This window comes from Tyto alba, unplaced genomic scaffold (genome assembly GCF_018691265.1).
Source record: "Tyto alba isolate M040663 unplaced genomic scaffold, T.alba_DEE_v4.0 Super-Scaffold_27, whole genome shotgun sequence".
Lineage (NCBI taxonomy): Eukaryota > Metazoa > Chordata > Aves > Strigiformes > Tytonidae > Tyto > Tyto alba.
Genome location: NW_024881301.1, coordinates 20,950,351 through 20,976,740, shown reverse-complemented (window position 1 = coordinate 20,976,740; position 26,390 = coordinate 20,950,351). Strand labels below are relative to the sequence as shown.

Here is a 26,390-nt window from a genome sequence, read left to right as displayed (position 1 = left end):
TTTCTTCAAAAGCCGAAGTATTCTAGTGGCAAATGGAAACATCAACTGTTTCCTTCTGAGGAGGGCGTTTTACCAAAATAGAAAAGACGATGTTCAAACATTTTTTTTTTATTATTAATAAAAAAGCCCAATAAAAGTCAAATGTGTCTTTTTTGATCAGCAGCAAAAAGACAAAGACCAGCCCTTTAAGTCAGATGCTGTAAACTGACCTTTGGAGAGAAAGGAGAGGTTTGAGCGGTTTTCCACAAATGCTAATGGCCTAGAAAACATGTTTACCCAGGGCTGGGGGAAGGCTGCTGCGCTGCTACCAGCTCAAAATGTCCGGAATGACACTTTCATTCACAGATGTCTTTCGTCTGTGCCTCAGAGGTCCGGGGTCAAAGCAGCACCGGCAGGCAGGTAGGCAGGGGCGAAAGGTTTGATCAGTCTGTGATGGCTCCGCTCGCTCTGCATTTGTCTCTGAGGTATTGCCGCCCGGGGGGGACAGTCAGGCTCTGGTCCTACTCACTTCCTATTATCCATGTGACTTGTCTCCGCCACGCTGGAGTCACTTTGATTTGCCTGATGTACTGCTTGACAAAGCTGGGTGATGGCTGAGAAGTGGATCCAGCTGCTCTGAAAAGCGCACACCTGACATGCCAGTCCTGGTGCGGGCACATCATGGGGAGCATTTTTTAATTCAATGTAATTTATGCATTCTTGCAGTCCTGTGTGTGCCTGGCCTGTCAGCCAGTGCTTAGATGAAGGCTGACAGTTGTCATCCAGGGCCTGAAGGTAGCCTCACATAATGACACATTAGACATACTAATGATGTTTTCTTCTGGCATAATGTTTTCTTCTCAACTTTCGTCTCTCCCCTCCCCACCACCCCCTCCTCTCTCCCTCCCTCCTGACTACAGGGATGCTCAGGACACAAACACGCCAAGGAGACTGTGTCTGCAGAGAATGTGGAAAATGCTTTACCCAACCCAGTCACCTCAGGACTCATCAGAGGTCCCACGCAGGTACCTTTTCACACTCGGGTCTTGCTTTCTCCCTTTCCCACTTGCCTGCTTTCGGATCTGGCTAACAAAATGCCAAGAATTACGTTTCACATACCATGTTAACCTAAGTAATTCCAGTACCTAAATCTAATAGACAGCTTTTTATTTTTACGACTATTGCTCGTGTTCTCCGGATATTGCTTACCTGATCCCTGCCCAAACTCCATAAAATTGCAATTCATTTAAGATAAGTCTGTTTGCAAATGTTTTATTTTAATTAGAGAGTAGGGTACTCAGAAATGAATATGCTAATGAATTCTGTTGCCACCAGCACAAATTGAAATCAAAGTACCCCTTTCAGCACAACATAAGGCTTTGTTTTGCCTCATCATTGCTGTTGACAGGAACACTTTTGTGGGAAACGAGATTTTTCCGCAGATCGGTCAGCCTTAAAATGGGAAATCCCTACTGGCCATTTTTAACCTGGCATGGTCTGTGGTTGAGGTTGTAGGAGGCTAAAGCCACCGGTGTCGAGAGACCTCCTGAGCATTACAAGAGACAGACTAGCGGGTTCCTTCTGAAAAGTGTGAATGATGCATACATAAGCCAGTCTGATGCAAAATGACAGAGGCCAAATGGTAAGTAATGCAAGAAGAGGGTCCCTTTACACATACACTGATAATTAATGTTGTCAGTGATTGCTTTCTTCAGCGCCGAAGTCTGAATTAAAAAGGGCAGTGGCCCTAGGCTGCCATTAGCACACTCTTACAGTAAGTGTTACGGTAAATTGGTATTTTCCGGCCACAGGCTAGTAGCTGGTGTCTTTTTTTGAACGTGGTTAATCTGTAATGGTCTCAAATAATGTACACACACTAACGAAGCTTGAATGTTCATCTGTTAACAAGCCCCCTTGTTCCCACAGTGGTATTTGAGTCTAATGGACTCCAAGGTACTGAAGTTCACACCACCTCCGCAGATGCCCCAAAACAAGTATGTTTTACAATTAATTGGATGTTTGGTTTTTAATGTGGTAGCTGGGAAAAAGTTGTACAGTGATACTCATCACTAAAGCGCTGACTGTTTTATAACATGTATAAATAATAATGGTGTTGCTTGATTTTTAGCTCTTGAATTTTTTAAGCGTTTTATCAAAATCTGTTATATAGAGAGTCAGTTAATTGTAAAGCAGGTGGTTAGTGTTTAAATAAACATGTTACCGGCTTACTGTGGACCGGGTGGGATAGGTAACTCTGTAATGTGTAATGATACGTAATACTGAGATAGTACATAAAGAATTTCTAGAAGTAATTTGGTTTTACAGCTAACACATTTTCTGCTACAACAACACAATTAGCGCTTAGTCTGTATTTTTCTGAAGAGTATTCCTACCCTGATATCCCATATCTGGCCTTTGAAAGTCTCTCGTTCTTTAGTTTCTGTGGACTCTGTGTGGTGGTGTGCTTTCCTATTTCCAGTATACAGTTTCCTGTCATAACAAACGCTTCTCAGCATCCTGAATTATACGTGACAAGGCTGTTACATAGAAAACCATTAAAATGAATTTGTTTTGTGTATCTTGCGTCTTTGGAGACCAGTTTCATAACCTGGACCTTCCCACTCCTTCTTCCAGCTTGGCAGGTGGGTTGCAGGGCACACCTCCTCATGGGCAGTTTTCTTTCATTGTGAAACTGTCTCCAGCATCATTTGCTTTTCCTTTCATCCATGTTTTTAGTTTAATTTTGACTCCAGCACTTTTCCTGTCCTCCTGTCCCTTACTAAACGACTGCAGATGGTTTCAGCCATGCTTAGAGAATTTACCTCCATGCTAGTCCCCACCTTCATGAAGTTCAGGGGTTGGTTTCTGCTTGCTCAGTAGACATCCTCACCAGGCACCACCACATCGCATAGTTCATATGCTGCACCCTTCCTGGAGACTCTTAACGCCTTCTCTGTTGCACTTGCATCTTTCTGGCCCAAAGGCCATGTGGGGAACCCAGCTGCTGCCACAGAAGTAGCTGAGTTGCCATCAGGCCATAGGAGTCGCCCACAACTCTCCTCATAAAGTTTTCAAGATGGCATAGTGCTTCAGTAGTAGTTGTGGGCAATGTTTGCTTTGCTTTTGTGGGACAGTAGCAGCAAAGTTATGCTATTGTTGGAGAACTAGATCAAAGTGTTCTTCTTATGATGCTTACCTAATAAAATTGTGCAAGGACATACCTCTCAGTAGAAGTATGTGACAGAGTGAAACTGCAGCTCTGCAAACTAGCTCAATTAGTCTTTGGTTCCCATTAGTTTAGTAATGTAGATTTAGTAAACCTAAGCATCTTTAAGATGTACTTTCATCTTTTTCATGCTTGTGGTTTTATCTCATGTGTAGCTGAGACTGGATTTTGAAGGCATCTGGGCTTTTTTCTGCTAAAAGACAGTGTAAGGTAAAAGTCGGAAATAAATTTAAAAAAAAACCTGAAATGGCCGTATCTATCCAAAAAGAGATGTGGCAGCTCAGTCCACATCTGGTCTCTTTTTGTAATTCGGGTTATATTACTGCGCAATAAATTTACTCATAATCTTGTCTTTGTAAACTACTGCCATGCCAGAATTTATTGACTAACTTCTTCAACAGCAAATGTAGCTTGCTCTTGCAGCCTCAGTCTGTGTCAATCTGTCTTCAAAGTATTTGATTAAATTACAGCATCTCTCAATACAGCAGAATACTGGGTAGGGGTTAGCTTCATGAATCACTTCATCTCTTGCCAGTCAGTATTTCTTCCACAGAAGCTGCAGTATGATCACTTCTCCAGGAGATAGTTCCCTTTCTTTTGTCTTGTTTGCTTCTCAGTATCAGCCTTTGTCTCAGTTTGTCAGCATCTGTGTCTGTTAGGATTATTCAGTTGTCTGCCGTTTTGCTTGTTCTCATCGCGAGCAGGCTTTGTGCTCCCCCAGAAGACTCCACCTGCACAGTCCCTGGACGTTAGGGAGGGAATACGCTCATTTCTACCTGCAGCTGTAGGGGCCTTTAGAATCGCGGAAATGAGCTCGCGCTGAGAACAATGCCTGCAGCATTCTGGTAACATTACAATTTCCCACTTTAAACATTGTCACTCCATGTCTTCATTTCATTTCTTAATTGGGGACAGATCTATTCATGAGAGTTTATGGTGTAAAGTCAGTTCAAGTCACAGAAGTGTCATGCACATGCTCCGAGCAAGAAACAATACTTACCACGTTCGGTAACTTGAGAATGAAAGGGATTTTTTTTAACACTAAGTGGAAATGATTCACTTTACATAATGTTTCCTCCTCACAGGTAAAGTATCTTCCCCTGAGTAGTCTGCTAAAGAGTAAAAATATTAACATTAGTATTTCACAGTTCCCTCACTCCCTTCAGTAGTCAACCAGGAGATCATCTCTAAAGGTTCCCTTTATGAAAGAATGTTAGGTAGGGCTTTTAAAATTCCCCAGCATAGTAGCTTACAACAGTGCTACATTATAGAGCAGTTTTCTCACAGAATAATTCTAATTCCACATGTTAAAAATAGGGTCTGCAGCCAGGATTTTTCAAAAATGAGCCAGCTAAATCTATATTTAGGTGTCTAACTAGGAAATCTACTTTTGGGGTAGTGAATCACCAACAGGAGATGCAGGTATTCAGCATCACTGAAAAGTAGGCCACCAATAGGAGCATATAAAGATGGTCATACACACCCAGTTTTGATAATATTAGCACTGGCATGTGTTTCATGCTTTGTTATCAGCACCAATTAAATATAAACAAAACTTAGGAAAGATGATGTTCATTTTCTTCCTAACATTATTTATAGTTCTTCTACCCGAACGCTTATTAAAAAAAAAAAAAGAGGAGGAAATTTTTACACCAGATGAATTTCCCTGAACTTTCTGGGGAATATTTCTTGCTCTTCTTTGTCTAAAGGACAAAAAATGCTCATTGCATACCCCAAGTCAATCTAATCTGTGCAAAGTCATGTAGATCCCTTGAAGTGCTGCCGTATTAAACATACTGAATATTCTGAATATTTTTATAAATGCTAAATATCCCAATATATCCATAATTAAGCTTGCTTATCCACAATGAATATGTATCTTAATTTGGAATAAACTAAGCAGCTTCCAAAGACCTAATTTAGTAGGCATGAATTCGGGGAGTGTACTCCAGTTGCTTATACATGGCAAGACAAAAGCTGGTTCCCCTTTGGAAGGGTGCCTGCGACCCACATGTATCTCGAAGCTGCTGCAGCTCTCAAAGCAAAGCTCTCCTAAAGCATGGGGTCATTTCAGAGGCACTGCCTGATGCTGCAGCACTGCAGCCAGAAGCCCAGTTCCCAAGTGCATTCAGTGGCCCAGGTGTTAGTCGCTAGCCTGCTTTTGCAAAATGGTGACAGCAGCGGTAGCAATTTCTAATACATATACCTTGCATTTAACTTCTGCTGCTGTGTTTTTAAAGACATATAAAAACTTTGCCCGCTTTAGGAATATAGGTTATTCTCTATCAGTGCTGTGTCAAACAACATGCTTTAAAAACTTTAAGGGACAAGTAATTGGGTGTTCAAAAGGCATGATTTACTGGTTAGAAATGAGAAAGAGCTCTGTCTAATTGAGAGTATATATATATACATGACGCATATTTTCAGTGCTGGAGCTAGAGACACGAAGTTCTCTGTCTTTTGTGTGGGTGAAACAAGGAACGCACCCAAAACTATAACCTTTGCCCTCTCCAGAAGAGCACCTTTTATTCACAGAAAATCAATTAAAAGCTACAGCCCATGAAAAAAACAAACAAACAAACAAACCAACAAACAAACTATTGGTATCATGGGTATCTCTGGCTGAAGCTTCCCCCAGGCCAGAAGGCAGTGATGGTCCTTTTCTGTGACAGAGCTGTGGACACCACAGTTCTTGAGCCTCATTCACTGAAAAGAGAGGTGCGCAGTAGGTCCTGTGTGACAGAGGTAAACCACTTTCATTAAGGAGTCCATAAGCTTTTTCTCCACGATAAGTATTTGTAAATATTTCTTGCAGTGTTCAATACTTGAGATAGCAAAATGTGAATAGTCAGAATTTGAGGGCTAGACAAATTGGAAAGAACCATCAAGAAATGACTATATATATATATATATATATATATAAATATATATGTGTGTGTATGTATATACACACTATACACATGTATAGTGGAAAAAAACTTGGGGGAAGGGCTGGGGGCATCCTCTAATGTTTTCACAGTCCAGCAGCACTACAGCACTGCTTGTCCTAAAGCAACTTGAGAGAGGAGGGGAGGAGCCAAAAATAAAAACAAACCAACAGATCAAAGAGTTATTTAAGCTATTGGTTTCTGAGTTTGGTTGGGTTTTGGTGGTTTTTTTTGTTCTGTTTTGTTTTTGTTTTGTTTTTTTAATTTTAGCACTGTCTGTTATAAGTCCTATTTATGACATTTGTTCATATGAAATGTCTTGCCCCAGTTCCTTGCAGAGTTTCTTCTAAAGATCATGATTAATAGTTCAGTCCTCATTATTGCAAATGTTATTTTTAAATAGTTATTCTGAGAACAAGAATTCCATTAATCAAAATAATAGATAATGAACAAATAAATGGCAACCTAATTTGTCTCGTTCATACATATGGAGATTATAATGCAAACAATCAAGGACTCATGGAGGCTGCTGTACCAGCATCTGGGTAATATGCATGTACTGTGTGTCCGTTAGTTTATGAGCATCATAGACAGGATTAGCAGCTGTAGTTCTTGTCCCAGCACTTTCCCCTTGCCAGCAAACTGGAGCGGTATCTGTGTTCCAAACCAGTCATTGCGATTTATTTCAATGTCATGAGGTAATCTGTCTCCAGTATATTAACATGCACACAAACTGATTTTTTCCTGTTAACTGGTAAAAAGCCCTAGAAGATGGTGTGAAAGCAGCTTTTGGCATGAAAGCTCTAGGTTTCACTTAAGAAAAGATCTGCTGGTTTTCCCCTTTAAAATGCTGAAAGCGAAGAAAGCCCGATTTTTAAAAACGGTAAACACTTCAGGAAGATTTCAATCCTGCTAAGTATTAGCCGGTTCAAAACCTGACTGCCCCCTCGGGCCGGCGTGAGTATATAGGGGGGAGCCACTGGGTGGGTTTTGGCACACGTGAAGCTCAGGTGCCGTTTCCTGGCAAAAACGGGAGCCCAGTCAGTGCATCAGAGGGGTCCAGCCACCCCTCCACCCACCCCCGGCCCCCGGCCCTCCCTGCCAGCTGGGAGGAGGATGGGTTAGCCTTTTCACGGTCCTGGTGTTGCGTGGGGGCCCGTGGGCGGGTGGTGCCCGGACCTGCAGGGCACGCCTCTGCCATCCAGCACCCCGCAGGCTATCCATCTATCCATCCCCCCCCCGGAGCACCCCTAATTACACCCCCCTTTTCCATTCCTACCCAGGAAAACTGGGGCAGGGCGCCTGCCACCCCCTCCCCTCTCTCCCTCCCTCCTCCCCTGGCTCGGCAAAACCCTGCTGCGCTCCCCGGCGTACACAGAGCCGGTTCGATACAGGACGTTTTAATGATGAATGCCTCCTCCTGGAATTGTGGCTCTGTCTCTCAGGCATGATGCAGCCGCGCAAAAATGTAAAGCATCTTTCTTGGTTTACTGCAGGAAATTCAGCATCCAACTAAGGAAGTTTTATCACATCTCTCATTCGGTTACTGTTTCCTACATTTCAAATATACTGCGGTCTGTACAGCAGCTTTTTTTTTCTTTAATTTTGTTGCAAATCTTTCCGACTTAAACCAAACTTTGACTGGTAAATGTCATGAATCTCGGGCCAGGTTTAATTAGGAATTTTCTAAATCTATTAACAAAAGAGATGCACTTAATACATTATGTCAACCAGAGCTGGGCTTTCTTTAGCTATCTCGAGGGCTGCCATAGGCACAGCTTGAAACTTGCTTGGATTTTACATGGGTGCCGTATTTTATGTTGCATTAATTTAAAATGGTCTGTTTCACTTCATCAAGACTTTAGCTTAAGGATAATGCATTTATGTAAGATTAATCTTGCCATGTTGTTTTAGGATCAGGATTGTAAACTGCATTGTTCCGACAGTGATGTTCTAAATGTCATTTTAAAGCTTTTCTTGGGAGCTGCAGGCTCCCACTTACTCATGATGTTATCTTTAATTTCACTTGAATTTAGAATATCCCTGCTATTTTTTTCAACATGGTAATTATTCATGAAAATTGGCTAAAAAAAATAAAAGGAAGATGACGGGGGGGGAAGCCGCCTTAGCATTTTGACAGACCTGCACAAGAATTCAGTTTTTCTTCTTTCAGCTGCCTCCGTGACCTCAAACTTCAGCCTTTTTTAAAACATTGATCTAGTTACGAATCCCTTTTGGCTAGCACAGACTCCCACTTTTGGGAGGCCTCTTCTTCCCTTCCTTGTCCCCAGCCTTTTCTGACCCGCTCCGTCAGCCGCTATTGCTCTTCTAGGCTGTCGGGGACTTTATATGGGCCTGACGCACTCTGCTCTTGCTGGAGACTCTTAAACACCCCCCCCCCCCCCCCCCCAAACTTCTGACGGGGTGGGCCGAAAGGAACGTAGGCGATGCTAGCGGAGGGTAGCGGAGGCCAGCGGGGCTTGCTGGAGGGTCGCGCGTGGGAGCGGAGGCGAGAATGAGCTTTCCCCTGTGTCGTCCTTCTTGCAGGGGAGAGACCACGGCGGCGCGGAGGTCGCCCACACGCTGCCTCTCCGGAAAGGAACCTAGAGCCCGGCCGGAGGAGCCCCCGCAGCCAGGGGCAGCGCCGGCGGCCCCCCGCCCCGCCGCCCCGCGCCCCCGCGGAGCAGCCCCCCCGCCAGCCATCGCCTCGCCCGCAGCCCCTGCGCCAGACTGACACCAGCGCCCGGCGAGGAGCGGGGTGCCTCGGCGCGGTTAATCATTTTAAAATAAATGAAGATGCTACACGAGATATATATAAATTGACGTACTAATCAGTCCCATGGTTCCTTATTTCCTTTATAATAAACAGTGGAGTTGGCAAGCACTGTGGCAGCACGAGGCATCTATATTAATCAAGAGAAGTTTGAGACACTGGAAAAATTAAACTTTATGTGATTTGGACAGCGTGAAGAAGTTAAGCACTGTAACAAAAACCTCCCTGATGCTCGCAATGACTATTTGATACATTTGAAAAACAGCAGTGGATTCGAGGGCTGGAGAAGTATTAATTAATGAAACTGCCACTGCCTGTCATGCTGAAAAGCAAAATAAAAAAAAAAAAAAAACACAAAAAAAAAAAAACAAAACAAAAATAAACGAAAAACAAAACACAGAGAGAGGAAGAACAGGGGGTGCGGGGAAAAGGTGGCATTTGGTGCTGAGAAAGCAATGCTTGATGAAGGATTAAAGGGACTAAAGAGAAAGACCGTCATTCTGCAATGGTTTGTTTCATTACAGTTTGGGGACCACTTGCATTTCTAGTGCTCTTGCTCTTGACTGCGCACCATTAATAGTATGTGAATATGGAAATTGAAACACTTCCAGAGAAAAGCTTCTGTTCTGCTTTGGAAAAGAAAAGCTAGTTGAACACTAAGAAAAAAAAAAAAAAAAAACAAAAATCAAAAAAACAACAGGCTTCTGTGTTTTACTCTCAGGACCTTTTTTTGTAACAGGGCTACTTTCTTCGACCTGATCACAAAGGAAGTCTTCACCTTCAAAAAAAAATGAAATAATGAAACGCTTAGCTGTCTAACGCCGCTGATCTGTACGTTTAGAAGAGAAAAGGTGTCACTGAACAAGTTCAGGCAGCCCTGGGCCCGTAAGGGACTCTCTGCTCCTGCGTTTGGTTCAGCAGGCCAGCTGCCGCTCCTCCTTGGGCCCAGTGACGTTTTGGAAAGACGAGGAACTTCTTTTGTGGTGGCAGGTTAATGTTTATATAAATGTGTCATGTCTTGTACTTGGTGATCACTGGTGGTGTTAGGAAAAAAAAAAAGAAGAAAAAAAAAAAAAAGCTTTATATACCTCTTCTACAGTAACTCTTTAACTGCAAGTTTTCAAGGTGGGGTTGTGGCACATAACAGGTTGTTAAACCATGCAGTGTAAGCAATTAAAAATGTATTCCACAGATATAATATTTTCTTTTCTTATTGCTGTGACACTATGTGTGATGGTAATATTTCTGAGAGTTTCAGATTTTGCACATATAATTTTATGCATTATCAAAAGTTACTGCTGCCTTGAAAGAAAATGTTCTGTGAAAATTTTTGCAAAAGCTTTACTAGTTTTTTTTTAAATTGTAACATTTTGTAAAGGCAGGAAATGGATTAAAAAAAAAAAAAACCTAGCATGCTAAATATATTTTTCAAAAAAGCAATAATTTTACATGTACAGAAATGATGCTAACCTTTAATACAGGTGAGAGCAACAGTTTACTTAATACAATAATGGAATAGTGCTGTTTTTGTAGAAATGGGCTTCTGACACAAAGATTTGTTTAAAAAAAAAAAAAAGCAGAAAAAACCTTAACGCGTGATCTTTCTGTTCTAACAGTTTTGGTGGGCTGGGGGGGGGTGTTGCTTTTTAAAAAAATCTAGTCAGTAATTGGTTCTGGATACTACTTGTTACTTGTTTTAAATTACTTGACAGTTTTTGTTACTTTGCAACACTTACAACAATGCAAATTAACTTTCTTATATATTATTTTTTAAAGTAGTTCTTCCTTATGCTATTACACCAGATGTATACCAGAATTCTCTGTAAGTCTCGGTGTAGTTAGGAATGTCTGTGCGAATACTTATAAGTGACTGTAATTAACTGTTCTGTGAAGTTATTTGGAGGGAGGTCGCATAGACACATTCCATTGTACACCAAAAAAAAAAAAAAAAGAAAAAAGGAAAAAAAAAAAAAAGAAAAAAAGAAATATTTTGCTGTGTTGCTTAATGATTATCATTTTGGGTTTGCACTAGCTTTCTTGGTTTGTTTTGTTTAGGTTTTTTTTGTTTGTTTTGATTTTATTTTGTTGCTTTTCTGAGTCATATTTTCCATGAGTGAAAGTAATACAGTTCAGGAATGCACAAAAGCTAGTTGCTTAGCCTATTTGTTTTGTGTTTTAGTTATTAAAAAATCTTCTGTACCCAAAATGGCACAAAAGTGTAGTGTACATTTGTAATTTCTTTTTTTTTAATTGTATTTTTTTGCAAGCTGATCTAGAAAATCTGAGTTAATATTTAGAGCCAAAAGCTTTTTTTCTGGAGCGTTTCTTCCAGAATCTCTGATGGAAAAGCTAGTGCTGTCACTGCCATTACCAGGGTACTAATCAGCAAAGTTTACAATCATAATTTAGCTCCATGAAGAACAACAGTAGGGAAAATCAGTTTAAATAATTATATGCTGTGTATAGCACAGAAATGAGATTTTCACTTAATTAAACAAGAAATAAGAGTGGGTGGGGGAAAGCCAACCTTAAAGACCATCTGTTTTCAGAAGCAGATCCCATAATTTCTTTTTTCTTCCTTATCATTGTATTGTATTGATTTGTTATTTTAGTTAGGCCATAGTATTTAAAATTAGTTGTGTTCCTTATTTATTTAGTCAGCGGGCTTTTATCAGCTCTTTTAAGCAACGTGGTAACTTTTTTGGCATGACACGCTCCTGTGAAGCCCTTTTATAACTGTTACAGGGACTTTCTACTACCTCTACCAATCTACTGTTTCTTCTTCATAACAGGTTTTTATGGTGTTGCAAGTCTAATGTAACCTAGACAATAAAGGGTTTGATTATCTATGCTGCAGATTCCCAGTGTATCTGCCATCTCTCTCTCTCTTTTTCTCTCCCTCTCTCTGGTTTTTGTGTGGTTTATTATAGCTAAGGTATAGAAGATCTTTTTTATTGTAGCTAAGGTGAAAGAAACACCTTCCTTGCCAGAATGTTTTTGTATCTTGAATGTTGTGCACTGTCCAAAAATTGAACTTGGAGAAACTTATTCCACGGAGCTAAACAGCTACTACATTGCCATCATACTGTTTACATTCATGAAATTCCTTCTGTCAGAAATGTTATGAATAAATCACTGCATACTGCAAAACTGAAAGCAAATTAGAAAGCCAAAACATATTTTAGGTTGGTATTTCAAAACCACTTAAAGTCCTTAGTGAAAAGCCTTAGCATAAATTGCTGCTGCTATCCTATGGAAGACTCTGCTTATATGAAAACAACTAGTTAAAAAAATGATCCTTTGGAAAATACCACCTTCTTGGTGCACAAGCCGACTGTCAGATAAAAATCTGTCACTGGAGGGATCTCCAGGTGTTGACATCATGCACGTTTTGTGGTAACTCCTGTAAACGTGTTGCCGCCTTCTACTAGTACTCTGGGGTGCTGCGTGTAGTGGAGCGCATGCGTATGTTTGTCGTGCTCAACGCATCAGAGTGCGTGTGACATTTTGAGCTGTTTTACAAAACTGTGTCGTTCTAGTGGGAGTGCATCCTCCTCTTTGCTCGTTTTCATGCTCAAAGGGTTCATGACCAGGCCTGTGTTTGATTTTGTTCTTCTTCCTTGCTGTATTCCCATGATAGGCTACTTTAGGTGTATCCCAGCAGCTCCAACAGGAGTGCTAGAATCATTGACTCATTTGGGGATTTCTCCTCGAAATAACAATCTGTCTCAAGAAGACCTGGAACAAAGCAAGAGGTAACTTCTTTATTAGGTTCTTGCTACATAAAATGTGTTGGGTTAAAAGTTGGAAAGGTTGCATTTCATGTCAAGTCAAATTTCCCACTCCCCCTACAAGCCAGTATTTTTAAGCCAGTGGTTCTGTGCAAAGCACTGAATTGTAGAGAGTCCTCTTTTGTTGTGCTCTCTCCTTTCCCTTTTGCTGTGTTTGACAGCCCCATACTTCAGGGCAATCCGACATTTGGAGGCAAAGCTCACGTGGATTCAGTGGGAGCTTGTAGGTAAGGAGTGCCTGCTTGATCTCAATATTTAGAGAGTAACTCAAATTAAATGGAGTACATTAATATATATATATATATAAATTCCTTTCACTTCAGTTTTTCATTATAAATTATGAAATGATTGTTTCTGGAGCATCTGGGGTGTAAACCAGTTGAAGATCAGTGAAAGCATAGACATACTCTCCTATTCACTGCTTTCTGTGGGACCGCATGTATGCTGGCATTCTTGATAGGGCCTATAACCATGTGTTGACATCCTTAGCTGTCTCAAGGTAGACAGTAGCTGTTGCAGGTTTATTTGTACCTATATTTTTTTCTTCAGGTTCATTAGTGTTGCTTTTGGGAGGAAGAAAAAAACAACAAAAAACCCAACAAAAACCCAACAAGAAAACAACCCTAAACCCCAGAAAAAATTGCATTTCGTTTGAGGCTGGTGGACAAAGGGCAAACCACAGATGAAAAAAAATCCATATGTGTTGGGTATAAGCAGGTATTTCCAAACTGGTCACCTATTGCTATTCAAAATGAGGGGCACTTTTGCTACTGAGAGTGAAAAGAATGTTGTGTTGGGAGTAGGAAGCAGGCACAGAACAGGAGATCGTTTTGTTTTGTTGTGGCTTGGGTAAAGGGATCAAGTGCATTAACGTGACCCAGCTCTGTGGATTTTTGAATACTGAGGTGGGTGTTGCCCATAGGGGCCATAAGAAAAAGAGATGGAGAAAGCACATGAAAGGTCAGTAAGGGGCTAAGTTGTGGCCCTCTGAAATTCAAGTAAGTAGACGGAAGGCAATGTCTGAGAAAGGCTGAGGCTGAGGACCGGACCAAGGAGAAGCCAGGAGTGGAGCAAGCGGTTTAGAGGAGAATCACCAAAGAGTGGAAAAGTTGCCAAAAAGGGCAAAATCGACAGTGTGAGATCAGAAGGTTGTGGAGATGGGGTATAAACTCAGAAACCTAACCAGAATAGGTTTGTGCCCACTGCAGAGGGCTTATGTTCAGATGATGGATTGAAAACTTCAGAAAATAAGCACATTAACTTAACCTTGGTGCATCGTTTTATTCTGCAAAAATGTTATTTTGTGGTATAAGCCTGAATGATACTCTGAAAGGGAGTGCCTTTTTGGATCTTCACTGTCTTGACTGATGGGTGAACCAGAGTTAGGGCTATAATTATGAGCAGTTGAGGCTGGTCTCCCCAATACCCATGGGGTTTTGAAAAGCATATTGCTCTTTTCAAGAAACAAGCAGACTCTGATTAGCCCCAAGCAGAAGCGGAAAAAAAAAACCCGAGGCAGGCAAGAAGGCATAATGTTTTAAGCAGATGCTAAACTGGAGCAATCCTTTGAGGATGCTAGAGGGTACATTCAGATAGCATTCTCTAATACAGAAAATCTTAAGATGCCTTGTAGTATGTTGGATGAAAAAGCTGGGAATGCTCAAAGCTGTTAAGAAAAAATGTCCAATATTAACATGGCTTTAGACACATGGCTCTCTTTTTTGTGAAATCCTTTGTATCTCAAATTTAAGTTGTGGTTCATGTAAGATTGGTACAGATGGCTTGATTTGTTCCTTCCTGTGTCCTCAGTGTTACCTACAAAGGTGAGTTACTTGTCAAGAGTTTAGAAAATGTGAGGTACCCATGTTCCCTTTCTGTAAGTGAAAATCTCTGCGTGTCATATTTCATCATCATCAACCCAAGTACCACAGGAATCTTAGAAGATTTTTTTAAGCAGAGAAAAATGATTTATTTATCTTGTAAATATTCATTGTTCTGGTATGAAATAAAAATAAAAGGGACATTGGACCTCCAGGGCGTCTTACTCCCAGAATTCAACTTACTTTTCTGGGACAGGGCAGTGTTGTGCCTTGCCTGGGACAACTAATGAGCCACTGGTGGTTTCTGAGACAGCTTGGCACAGCATGCCGGAGTGGTGCTCCGATAAACACGCTTCTGCTAGGGATCTCCCTTGGCGAAGGTGGGTTGCAAAGTGAACCATTTCTTGCTTTTACCACAAGTTTTCACGAGAGTCATGCTGATGGTGCCTGGGTACCGGGTCTGTTCTGGATGGGAGCCAGCGGTGGGAGGGCACTGCGGTCAGCTCACCCACGGGGGACCATGGACTTAAACGGTAACCGGTTTGCTGGCTGCTGCTTTCCCAAACTTTTCTTCTTCAGGTGTCCGTCTCCCTCAGAGAGCACGGATGCAGGCAGTGGTTTGCACCATGGAGGAGGTGACATCTCCAGAGCAGTGGCGACAACAGGCAGCTGGGAAGAGTTTCTGTCAGCCAGAAGTCCACGTTGGGGGCTCGCTGAGAGTCGCGTCCCCTCTGCCGGCGTCTCCTCCCCACCTCTCCTGTCAAATGGGAAATCAGTTGTGTGGCTCCCAATAATGTGCAAAAGCCTGCTGTGGATATGGGAATGATTGTTTTTTCCCAATAATTTTTTCTTTTCAAATACGACAGAGTAGAGAGCAACCCTGGACTGCATTGTTAGTCTGGAGGAAGCCTAGTGCAGATGCAATATTAAGCACATTTATATCTGTAGGAACAGTAGGTCTACGGGCAGGGTCTAGGGGCTCTTTGCAGTGGTGAATTTGTGGAGATTTGCTAACTAGAAGGTGGAATTACGGGAAAATGTTCTCAGGTGCTCTCTCTGGTTGCTCACCATCCCTGCCTCGAGAGGGCAAGGCTGCCTGCTGTCGCTGGCCCAGGGCTGGTGAGGGGGGACATGCACTTGCTGCTTCCCTGGCAGTGACACCCATGCATGGCTCTTCCTTGGGCTCCCTTCCCCGGCGTGCTCGCTTCCCCAGCTCCCAGCCAGCAAGCAGGGGAAAGCTCTGCTCACTTACATCCCATCAGCTGCATCCACCAGGACAGAGCCATGAAGGGAATCGGGACTGGTCTGAGCCCTGCCATCAAAGAGGGTGTCTCTGCTTTGGCATAGCTGTATTTTGTTTTTTTTTTTTTTTTTGTTTTTCACCAGCCATGCAATGGGAGCAGCCCAGGAGCCAGCAGCCCCAAGCTGCCTTAGCTGGGGAGATGTTCCAGGCCTCCGCGGAGGACCCTGCGGGTGATGAGCGGCTGAGGCTCTGGGCAGTGACTTCTGGAAAGGCTCACTGCCATTCTGTGTTCACCCTTTGCAAGTAAGGGCTCCTTAGCATTTGGCCAGGGGTCGTTTATGAGCAGAAGTGACCTACAAGGAGCCTGTGGGAGTTTCCTGAGCTCAGTTGAGTGCAGCACTAGCTTTCAATCCAAGAACAACCAAGCAAAATTCCAGTGAATTCACTGTTTGTTGTTGCTGAAGGTAATCTGATGGATGATTTTATAGATCTGCTTCTTTGCTCAGTGTTGTACATGATGTTTGACAAAGCAATTTGCCAGCTACGGTGTTGAGGGGAAGGGGAAGGAAAAGTAGTGAACAAGTGTCAAAAATGACATAGGCTTTTCACTTGCTGCTGGAGAGGCTGATGATTTACTTTGCAGCGCACTGTTTATGGGCCACTCCGTTTCCTACACTGCCCCTGGAAGTTTTAGCACTTGCAGGATTAGAAACATCTAAGGAATTCCCTGCAAAGTTAGTTAAGTTGTTTTCATTTTGTCTCCTCCCACAGCACACAACATGAAAAATTACATGGCTCTTACGGTTAAGCAAGTAGAAGGGGAATAGTCCAAGCAGCAGCAGTGTTGCTGCTCTAAACTGCTACTTTTTCAGAGCATGATGTTAAATTGTTTGGTAACTGAGTTTGTTCTCCTTTGTATTGGTTCTCTTAAATAGTGACTTTAAAATGAGGCACGGCTGGAGGCATCATTAAATCCACCTGAATTTTGCTTCTCAAGTTATATTTCTGAATATTTTGCAGAAAATGAGTCTTTTAGAGTTGTTCGAAAAGAAAAACAAGCTTCTAAGTTTAGAGGAATTATTTTGACTGTGGCCAGAATGACTGTGTTCCAGGAATTCAAACCTGAAAGTAACAGGTGAGTGCTGAGGTGGCATGGAAAGAAGCACCAAGGCTGTAAACCTAGCTAGATGTTGACTTGGCCACGTTATTACTGCCGCTGGTTTGGTAAATGTGACTCCAGGGAGTACGTGTGCCTTGTAGGGCCGCCTCCGATAGTTTTTCATGCTACTTTTGGCAGAATAATTTTCTTTGTAAGATTACAGTTTCTTTTATTATATAAAGGGCCACTTAGGTCGGTGTCTGTCTGTGCTGGACACAGTGTGGTAAGAGACATTACCTGATGTGAAAGCTGCATGGGGGTTGCCATGCAGAAGCGACTGAGCTGGGCTGGAGGGCAAATTCACCCTCTGCCCACCTCACTCACCTGCTTGAATGCCTTTAAGTTGCCTGTGAGGCAAACCAGATACTACTCGGAGAAGTGAGGTGCAGTGCACAGGGGACGGGCGCAGTGTTCTAAAGGCATCACCTGCTGTGGCGATGAGCCCTGGCACTCTCGGTTTCGGTCAGTCTGCCCTGAACTTCTGCTCAAACTGCAACCAAGATGTGACACAAATAACGCTGGCTGGGGGGTAGACATTGCTTGCCACAAGGGCAGGTGGGATGTGTAGGCAGCCTGGCTTCAGAGTGAGCCCAACCTGCCTACCTGGGCAAGTTAGATGTGAGAGAGCAGGATTTCACAGCTCGGGTAGGTTCACAGGTGTGTAGGAAGGCTGTGGAGGAGCCTCACCCCACACAGCTCCTTGCACAGTACGGTGTGCTGAGCCACAGGCGGCAGGGAGTACCTGAGGGACATGGTGACAATCTCTCCACTGAGCCGGCACAAAGGAAGAGTGGCTGCTCGCTGCCCTGCAGCCACCTGTAAAGAAAGGTGGTTTGTCCTTTTTATGCCTCCAAAAGATGCTCTAACAGGAGGAGGTTGAGCTTGAGGGTCTGCGGAGACAAAACTTAACAGTCTTAACCTGCCCAGGTAATGATGCAGAAAGTTTGATACTTTGCTGTTTCTATAGATCCCTTAATTGTTGTTTTTAACTATTCTGTCTGTCTATGAGTCTCTGTCACTTTCGTACTGTTGGAAGGATGCAAGCTGTTCCTGAGAAGAGGCTGAAAGCCTTTGGAGTTCTCCCCATCCTTCTTCAACACGTAAGAATGGCGAGCTCTCTTCTCCCCACCTGCATGTATTTGAAACAACTGCATTAACATCAGGGGGATTTTTGCATAGTTGCATGGCTGACTGAGAAGAAATTTGACCTCCAGTCAGTGATGCACAGAAACTTGATACATGTCTATTTGCATAGTTACTCTGTGAAGGGAAGGGGTTAGAAGAGGGATTGCAGGATGGTCGCAAAGTGGTCCTGCTCCCTACACGCATCTGGGGAAGCTGTGACACTAGTCCTAAAGCCAAGCTCTAGTTAAATCATCACGAGATTAGTGTGAGGCTGATGTCATATATTAGCTCATAATGTTTTAACCGAAGTTTCTTCTTCTGGCAAGAAACCCATCTTTTTTTTTTTTTTTTTTTTTTTTTTTAAATCCAACAAAAAGCTTGCAATAAAGTAGTCTCAGAAGATGGAGGTAAACAGGTGTAGTTCTCCCAGTGAATCAACTGGGAAGAAGTAATGAAAATGATACTTAATATACTTTAAAAGATTTGGCTTTAGTATGGAAATGATACCAGCTGAAGTGAAAGCAATACTATCTACGTGGGAAAGTGGCATTGAAATATTCTTTCTTCCTGCTGCCTTTTGTCAATAAGAGAAGCTTGAATTATGCATTAGCAAGCTATAGAGTTATGGAAGATAATACAGCAAGGTTATGAACCCAGAACAAAAGAAAGGGAAACTAGGTTCAACTCGCTAATATATCACTTGGAACATATATAAATGGTTATAATGATTTGCACATTATAAAGACAGTAGTCACATATTTAAATGAGAACAGAGCCATTGCTTCAAGATTTTCTTCAAATATTAATTTGGGCATTGTAATTAGTTCTTCCTGGGAAGCCTTGCAGTGTTCAGTATGTTTAGAGTTTTGTGGAATATTCTAGAATATGACTCTTAAGTAGATGTACTTGAGATGTAGGATTTTACAGAGATACCGATTTGTATTCACCTAAATGAAATTTTGAATCGCTGGCTGTGAATAGTCATCTCTTGAAGTGAGAGCGATCTTTGGACAGAGATGGCCAAAGCGTTACTAATTCTAAATACCAAATATTTGTAGGAGAAACCATAAGTGAATAATAATTCACAGCATTTTTTTTTTTTACATGGTTAATTTTTTTATAATGGGCTTTGCTCCCTAAATTGACAGAGAGAAAGGGAAGAAAAATCTGTCAGCTAATCGATTTGCTATCTGCTGGCAGTTATGAAACAGCACGCTTCTGCAAAGCCTTGCTTTCCCCTGAGTGACGTCCAGCCGCTGTTACCCTCTGGGTGCTGGTGTCTCTCCCGGCTTTGGTGTCCACCCCAGCCTGTGCAGGGTACTCGTTTACGGCAGCAGGGGAAACAGAGAAGCCCAGACTTGAGCCTGACCTCAGCAGCCCCAGGTTTCTTCACTATGTTACATGAGGCCCACCGTTCCCAGGTCAGTTTTGTTTGGAGTTAGAGCACTTTCTTTCCAGTTCCCAAAGACGGAGCGGCACGGGCGGGGGATGTATGGGAGGACAGAGAGCTGCTATCGAAACATCGTGTGTCCTGGTGCTTCTCTGGTCCTGGGGTCGTAAGATGACCCCGAGAATTTCTGCGACATCAGCTTTGAGGCCCTTGGCCACCCCACCACGAGCGGTGCTTGGGCTTGGGCAGACGTTGGAGCTGCGTCCACTCGAGTCCTTCTTGCTCACGTGGAGCAGGTTTGCTTTGTAGTCAGCAGGAAGCAGGGGGGGCGGCTGTGAGCCTGCTGGGGTACGGCCTTTCCCTTTCTTGCTCAGCTTTGGAGGCGGTTTGGAGCTCGGCTCCCTCCGACCTCCCTGCTGGGTTACGGCTGCCGCCGTGCACCCGCAGCCCGCAGGCACGGCCGCCTCCTGCTCCCAGGAGTGCTCTGCTGCTGAGGTGGTCTGCCCTCTTCCAGCGGAGGGAAAAACAATTGCCTGGGGTTTGTTGCTCTTGATAAAAATGTAGCTAAAATTTTAAGTTTTTTTTTTTCTTAATAGGATTTTGGGCAGAGATCAGGTAGAGAAAAGTTAACCACAACAGATTTTGGTTGTTGCATGGTTTGTTTTGGTTTGGTTTTGTTTGGGTTTTTTTTTTAAAAAAAGAGGATTATGGACTTTGAAAGCAAGGTCTTTCAATGGCTGAAGCTGTTTACTAAATCAGTGAGAGACATCTGATGTGCACTCACAGTTCCCTGAGCTGTATCATTAAACAAGTATAAGTTAACCAACCTTCAGTCCACTGTTACTTGCTTTTAATCACAGCTGAGGAGCTGCTTAAGAAAACTCTTGGGAAAAGCAAACCATTTCTTGAAGAGGGGACTAGGAAGTCCAAGGTAAGCATTTACCAGTTGCCAAGAATCTTTAGATCCATTTAGTGTCTCATTATTTGGTGAATAAACCATCTGGCATTGCTTAGAAAAACATCAGTATAATTCCTTTCCAAGACAGACCTAATTGTATAGCAGTGTGTGGCCATTATTTTCTTCCACACCCAATCTGAAACTGGGAGCACATGCCATATAGTTTCATTCTCTTTTCATTTCAAAAACAATGACCTTAAAAAATGAATAATTGTGGGGAAATGGTACTATGTTTGGCTACTCACACTAGCTGCCTTGCTTAAGAAAGGTGCCAGCTGAACCTTTACAAAAGAAGTAAAAATACATACACTTGGCCCAGCATTATTGTGCTCTGCAGTGGATGGTTATGATGAGGAAAACAGAGGAGACTTGGGTTATGCCCTTTGTGAGGTTACTTTTCAGACCCATTTATGAGGGTTCCATTGTCTTGAATTAGTCATCAAGAAATCCCTCATTTTCCTCCTCCTCATTACACAGTTACAGACACCCATGCGCATAATCATGAAGATTGCAGCTCATGGTTCTGAGAGGTGAGGTATTTCCCAATGTTTGATTGTTCTCACTACCTGCAAATTTTGAAATTTGATTCTGAAGAGCATTTGATGGGATCTGGGTGGCATGTTGCAGGGTTATACATCCAGTTCCTTCATTTTATTTAGTCAAGGGATTGCTACATATTTCACTAGGCATGGAGGCTTTTAAAATTTGGGTTTCACTCTTGAGCATATGGTGCGCTGCCAGTAATTAAGCCTGACAGTCATGGATGCACAGATCACTTTGAGTAAGCAACTTCCACTTGGAAGAAGCAATGTCTCAGGGCCACCTAGGGAGAGAGGTAAATGCATCCTTGCTCTTATTGTAGAGCCAGTAGCAGTAAAGAGCGTTGAAGGGCTGAATTCTCAGGTGCTGATGCCCTGTAGGTGTGAAGGTTAGAACTGCATCCAGCTGTTTGTTTCTGCTTTTACCTATCTCCTTGTTGCTGAAGCATAGCTCCCACCAGTTGCTTTTTAGTGAGTTTCTGGTTTCAGGCTGGCTGTGGGAGAACTGGGAAGTTGTGACCTGTGGAGGGTTGATGGCTTTTTCCTGACTCTTGCTAGCTGCTGTGGTATGCAATGTCCTGTGCAGCTTGGAACAGATGTGGCGTAAAAAGCATGAGAACATACAGCCTGTGCAACCTCAGGGTGCACTGGCTTTGGGGCCAGAGTCCATCCGTGAGAGGCCGGTGCTAGTTTTCTTGCTACACAGCCCAAATCACTTTACAATTTTCATGAGATTTTTAGAATTTTCCAACTCTTGGAAAATTTAATTGTCAATTTAACAGAAGTAATGTTTAGTCCCTAAAACATTACACAGCCTAAACAAAAAAAAAAAAAGAGGGCAGTGGGGATACAGACAGTTTCTGGGTAGAAAGTAATTCATAACTTGAGTGGTTGCAGACCAGTTTTGGGTCTCCTGTAGGCTGAGGAAAAAAGCTGCTGCTGCTTTCCATAAAAGGAGCCTGTCCTTGCTCTTCATTTCCCGTACTTATTATTTTTACCACATTCATATTTTTATATTTTGCTTTTGGAAGACACAGGGACAGAATGATAGTCCCTTCCCCCTTATCTCGCTTTGATTATCTAGCATAAATCTCTCTTTATAATCTTATCACTGGGCAATTCGGTTATTTTAAATGTGAGCCTTCTTGCCCACTAATCAGTTCATCTTCAGGTTTTTAAAAGCGCTATTTCATAATTCTGCACATTCCAATCGCTTCTGAGTGTCCAGCCCAGCTCTGCCTTCACTTATCCCCTTCTCCTTCCTTTCTGACAAGGCAGGCTCTTTCTCTCGCTCACAGTCTTCACATTCCTTCCAAGTTGATGCACATAGTCATTTGTAATCAAGGCTGTAAATTGTATTTAAAGCTGTACTGCACTATCCATGGATATTTGAATCATAAATGAGAGTATTGTCCTGCCTGTACTCTCACTTATTCTTTCAGCCGTAATAGATCCTTTCATTTGTGCTCAATTAGCTTTTCCACTCCTGCATTCAGACCCTGAAAGTTTCCACTCTTTTCTTCAGGTCTTGAATGCTCATGGTGTGGCCACGTTTGCCTCTACCCCATAATTTGTTTAGCTCTTTTGTGCCACAGATTTCACTGAATATGGTTTGTTTGTTTTGACAAGTCCAAACACCATGACTGTACGGTGCCATAACATACAAATGTTCCCCTTAATTACTGCCGGGGTGCTACAGCTCTGGGATGGAACTCTTAGGTGTTTGGGCTTTTATGTCTCCAGGCTGAATGTAACCAGAAGGCTGTTTTGGGGTCGTTGGTTTGTTTTTGGTTTGGTTTGTTTTTTTTTTTTTTTTACTATTCTGATAGAGCACTGAGCCAAGCCACAGCAACCACGTGTCAGGAAGAGTCGTTTCGAGGACAGCACCCCACAGCGTGCACGCTCACAGAGCCCTTTCCCCCGCCGCGGCGCCCTGGGCCGGGCTGGGCCGGGTGACCCAGGCTGGTGCCATCCCGGCCCCTTCCAGCGCCCGCTCTGCCCCCCGGCACCGGGCCAGGGGAGCCTTGGCAGGGCCGCCGGCCGCTCCTCGGGCGTTACGGGTCCCCGGGCGCTTCAGCCTGATGCAAAGGACGAGGCTCCTCGTACTTGTAAGGGTTTGTCCTGATGCTGGCGCAGCTTTTTATGTTTGCCGACATCTCCGAAGGTGGAATTAGAGGGAGTCTTCTTGCAAGCTAGTGTTTCCTTTTCCCTTCATGTTTCCACCTTCAGTTTTTGTTTCTTTTTTTTTTTTTGCTCTTTGTTTTCTGAGAAGAGACAAAGCAAAACTCAGAGAAAATTAGCCAGCTTCACTTCCTTGCTTTGTATGACAAAATGTTCACATACTTTTTCAATGCGATCAGATAGGTTTTATTTCTCTTCTCATTCCATAAATGTGGGCTGGATTTATTTTTTTTTTTTTAATTGATGTTCATTTCTGTTTTGAAAGTATTTTTAGGGGAATTCTCTTTCACTTTGAACAAAGCTGACATGTTTAAATAAATGTTTATATTCTGTACTGAGCCTTGGGATAATGTTGCAGGCAGGGTAATTGCTGTTGATTTGAAACTAACATCTCAGAAATTATTTTGTGATCGTCTTCCCCTTGGAAAGATGATCATGACCTTTCTTTCCAGGACTGTCCATGGATGGAGGGAGAATCTATTTGGATTCTGTTTTGGATGAGGTTAATGTTTGTGAAGGTTTCTAGTGGGTTTAAACTGAGTACAACAGAGGAACTAATCTCTGCTTTATTCTTCTTGCTATAGATAGGCATCCCTGAGTTTCCCTAAATTTTCTGTGAATGATTTCCTATCCTGGGACACTCTAGAATTAAAAAATACAATTAAAAAATTTCATATCTCTGACAGACTAAAATGAAGAGTGTTTCACTTTGCGTGTAAGGGCACAAAACCAGGGAGTGAGTGGGACAAAGACAGTGGAGGTGTTAGGATATTCATCTGGGTTATGAATCTGAAAGCAAGCCAGGAAAATACACCAGCTAGTAAGACCTTTGTTGACATGCATTTGGTGGGGAGGGTTTAGGGAAAGAACTCTGTCCCTAAATCTCACCAGTAAGAGATGACAGATTTAAGCAATAAAGTATCGTGCTTGGGGCTCTACATCAGGGGCACCAGAGCTTGTTGGAGAGAACTTTATAGTGCAGTCAACTCTAACATTAAACCCTTTGTGAACACCAGATGTAGCTAGATTGTCTTTTCATATTTAGGGATATCCAACGTCTAAGCCTTTTTTTTTTTTTTCTTTTTTTTTTTTCCCTCAGTTAGAATGGACTTGAAAACTCCACCAGACCTCATTTATTTGACACTTTTCATTGACAGCTCTGAAATGTTTAATTTTTGTAAATTCACAATCTTTACAGATCCCCAAAGAGACCTATACAACTAGCAAAAACATGGCGTAGCTATTCAAAGCCTTTATATATGTACGTATAAAATCTCAGCCACCATTATTTTCTGTAGACACCTTTCTCATTGTGGGACCCTACTCATCTATACAGAAAACCCAATTTGAAATCCTATCATTTCCTCCTGAAAGGAGTGTCAACATGTGCCTCTGCTGATACGGATTTTTCCACATAAACTGACCTTGTGAAACATTTCGACTTAGTGAATTAAAATCAGTGGAGAGAGCCAGCCGTGTACAAGTCTCAGTGGCCTCATTTTATTATATGCACTTTAAGGATAGACTGTTAAGAAGGAACATTACTTGGATGATGGTGAATAGCGATTCAGGCAGACAAAGCACAATGGAATTTCTCAGTTTCTACCCTGATCTGCAGATTTCCATGGCTGCAAGTCCTATGCTATCCTCCCTCTTTGTACATCTGTACTCTGCACATACAATTATATCTCATCTCCGAAATTACTGCCACTTGGTATATCGCATACTGCAGACATCTAATATTGTTAGCAATATATTACTTTTCTTTGGTTTTATTTTGGGTTTGGACATTGTCTGAGTTTCAGACTCCTTACAGCAGGGAATGATTCCCTCTTCTCAGTCCAGAAGGTCACCATCCTTTACCACGACAGATGTGTATCCATGTTAGAATCATTGGTGATGCCCTACCACACTCCAGTGAGGCAGCTCACTCAGAACACAAGATTTGGATTTCTGCATCTTTTTTGTTCCTTTGTATCCCAAGTTCTTTGCAGTTTAAGGATGGGCTGAGAGGGAGGTAGATGGAGGTCAGGGAAAGAGGACACTGGAAGGAAAACGCAATGCCTATCAACAAGCATCATTATCAACAGCGTGCCAGAAGTGCATTAGAGGGACCTGGATGTAAGGAAGCCTGAGGCTGGCTGGTGGTATGGAAGAGAGGACCTCTTCTCTGGGAACTGGTCAAACATGGGAGGAAAAACAAAGTGATCCGTTCCTGGCTGCTCCTGTGCTGTTTGAAAGCACGCGCGTGCCTGTTCCCTTTCGTATGCATCCTTTGGGCTTCTACTGCACTGGAATTGCCTGGAAGCAAAGCAGAAGTTGTCAGGATATAAAAATGTCCCAATCTCACGTTTTCAAATTAAAACTGCCAGTACTCTGTAAATGCTGGCTGCCCGTTACCCCCGTGCAGAGGTGTGGTGGTAAGTGCTGCTCCTCTCACTGACCAGAGACCTCCAGAAGGTCTTGAACCAGAGATGAGACGTGAAGAATGGATTTTCTTCTCCAAGAAGAAGTGAGACTCTTAGCATTATTTTATCATAGTGTTTTGGTATTTAATATACAAGGATTTGACAAAGTACTACTGTATAATCTTCTAACAATATCCATTTTGTCCCATAAAATTATTATATCCAGTCTTAAAATGTTAAATATGTCACTATTAGGATAGAGTATCATAAAATTCAGTTTATGATATTAAAACTCAAAAAATGACACATTGTTATCAATCACATTCCTTGGTAATATTCAACTTTCTTCATTTTTCTTTAATTTTGCATTTTAGTATAACAAATTGAGATTAAAGCCGCAGCCTCCAGTTCAAGGTCTCTTGGCGGTAAATGGCAGTAAAGTTACAAGTAAAGTGATAAGAAAACAAATCACACTGAAATCTAATATTTAATAACATTTCAGACAGATTACAGAGATTTAAGACCCTGTGCTGTAATCAGCATTGAATCAGGGCAGATATGCTAGTAATTGCAGAGGGAAATGCTCTCATCTCCTTGAAATAAATGCAGATCATCAGTGGAAGACTGGAAATATACTGAACAGCAAGTATAAAACTGAAATTTCTTTCTGGTAGGATTTTTAAAAATTTCTATTGTTCTCCCAGAAAATAGACATCTGTCTTACACTGTTTGCTTTTACCTGAGGAAACTGTATATTCCCCATTCCCTTCCATTCCCCATCACATCTCCAGTTGGTCCTGGTATTGCACATCTTTCGTCTGGACTTTCACATTTGTTGAACAAATGTAGGGAAAACTTCCCTAAAAATGAA

General features: G+C 42.4%; 1 protein-coding gene across 3 annotated transcripts in view; it reads left to right on the top strand.

The window, feature by feature from the left end:
- ZNF516 (zinc finger protein 516) overlaps positions 1–11,761 on the top strand; it is a 104,445-nt gene extending 92,684 nt beyond the window's left edge. For 2 of the 3 annotated variants that reach the window (XM_042797945.1, XM_042797946.1), the window contains exons 4-5: positions 900–1,004; positions 8,680–11,761. In XM_042797945.1, coding sequence (XP_042653879.1) covers positions 900–1,004; positions 8,680–8,963 — 389 coding nt within the window. In that variant the 3' untranslated portion in view covers positions 8,964–11,761. Of the gene's footprint in view, positions 1–899; positions 1,005–1,905; positions 1,974–8,679 lie in introns of all 3 variants that reach the window. The other variant, XM_042797947.1, reaches the window with a different exon arrangement.
- The last annotated feature ends 14,629 nt before the right edge of the window (positions 11,762–26,390 follow it).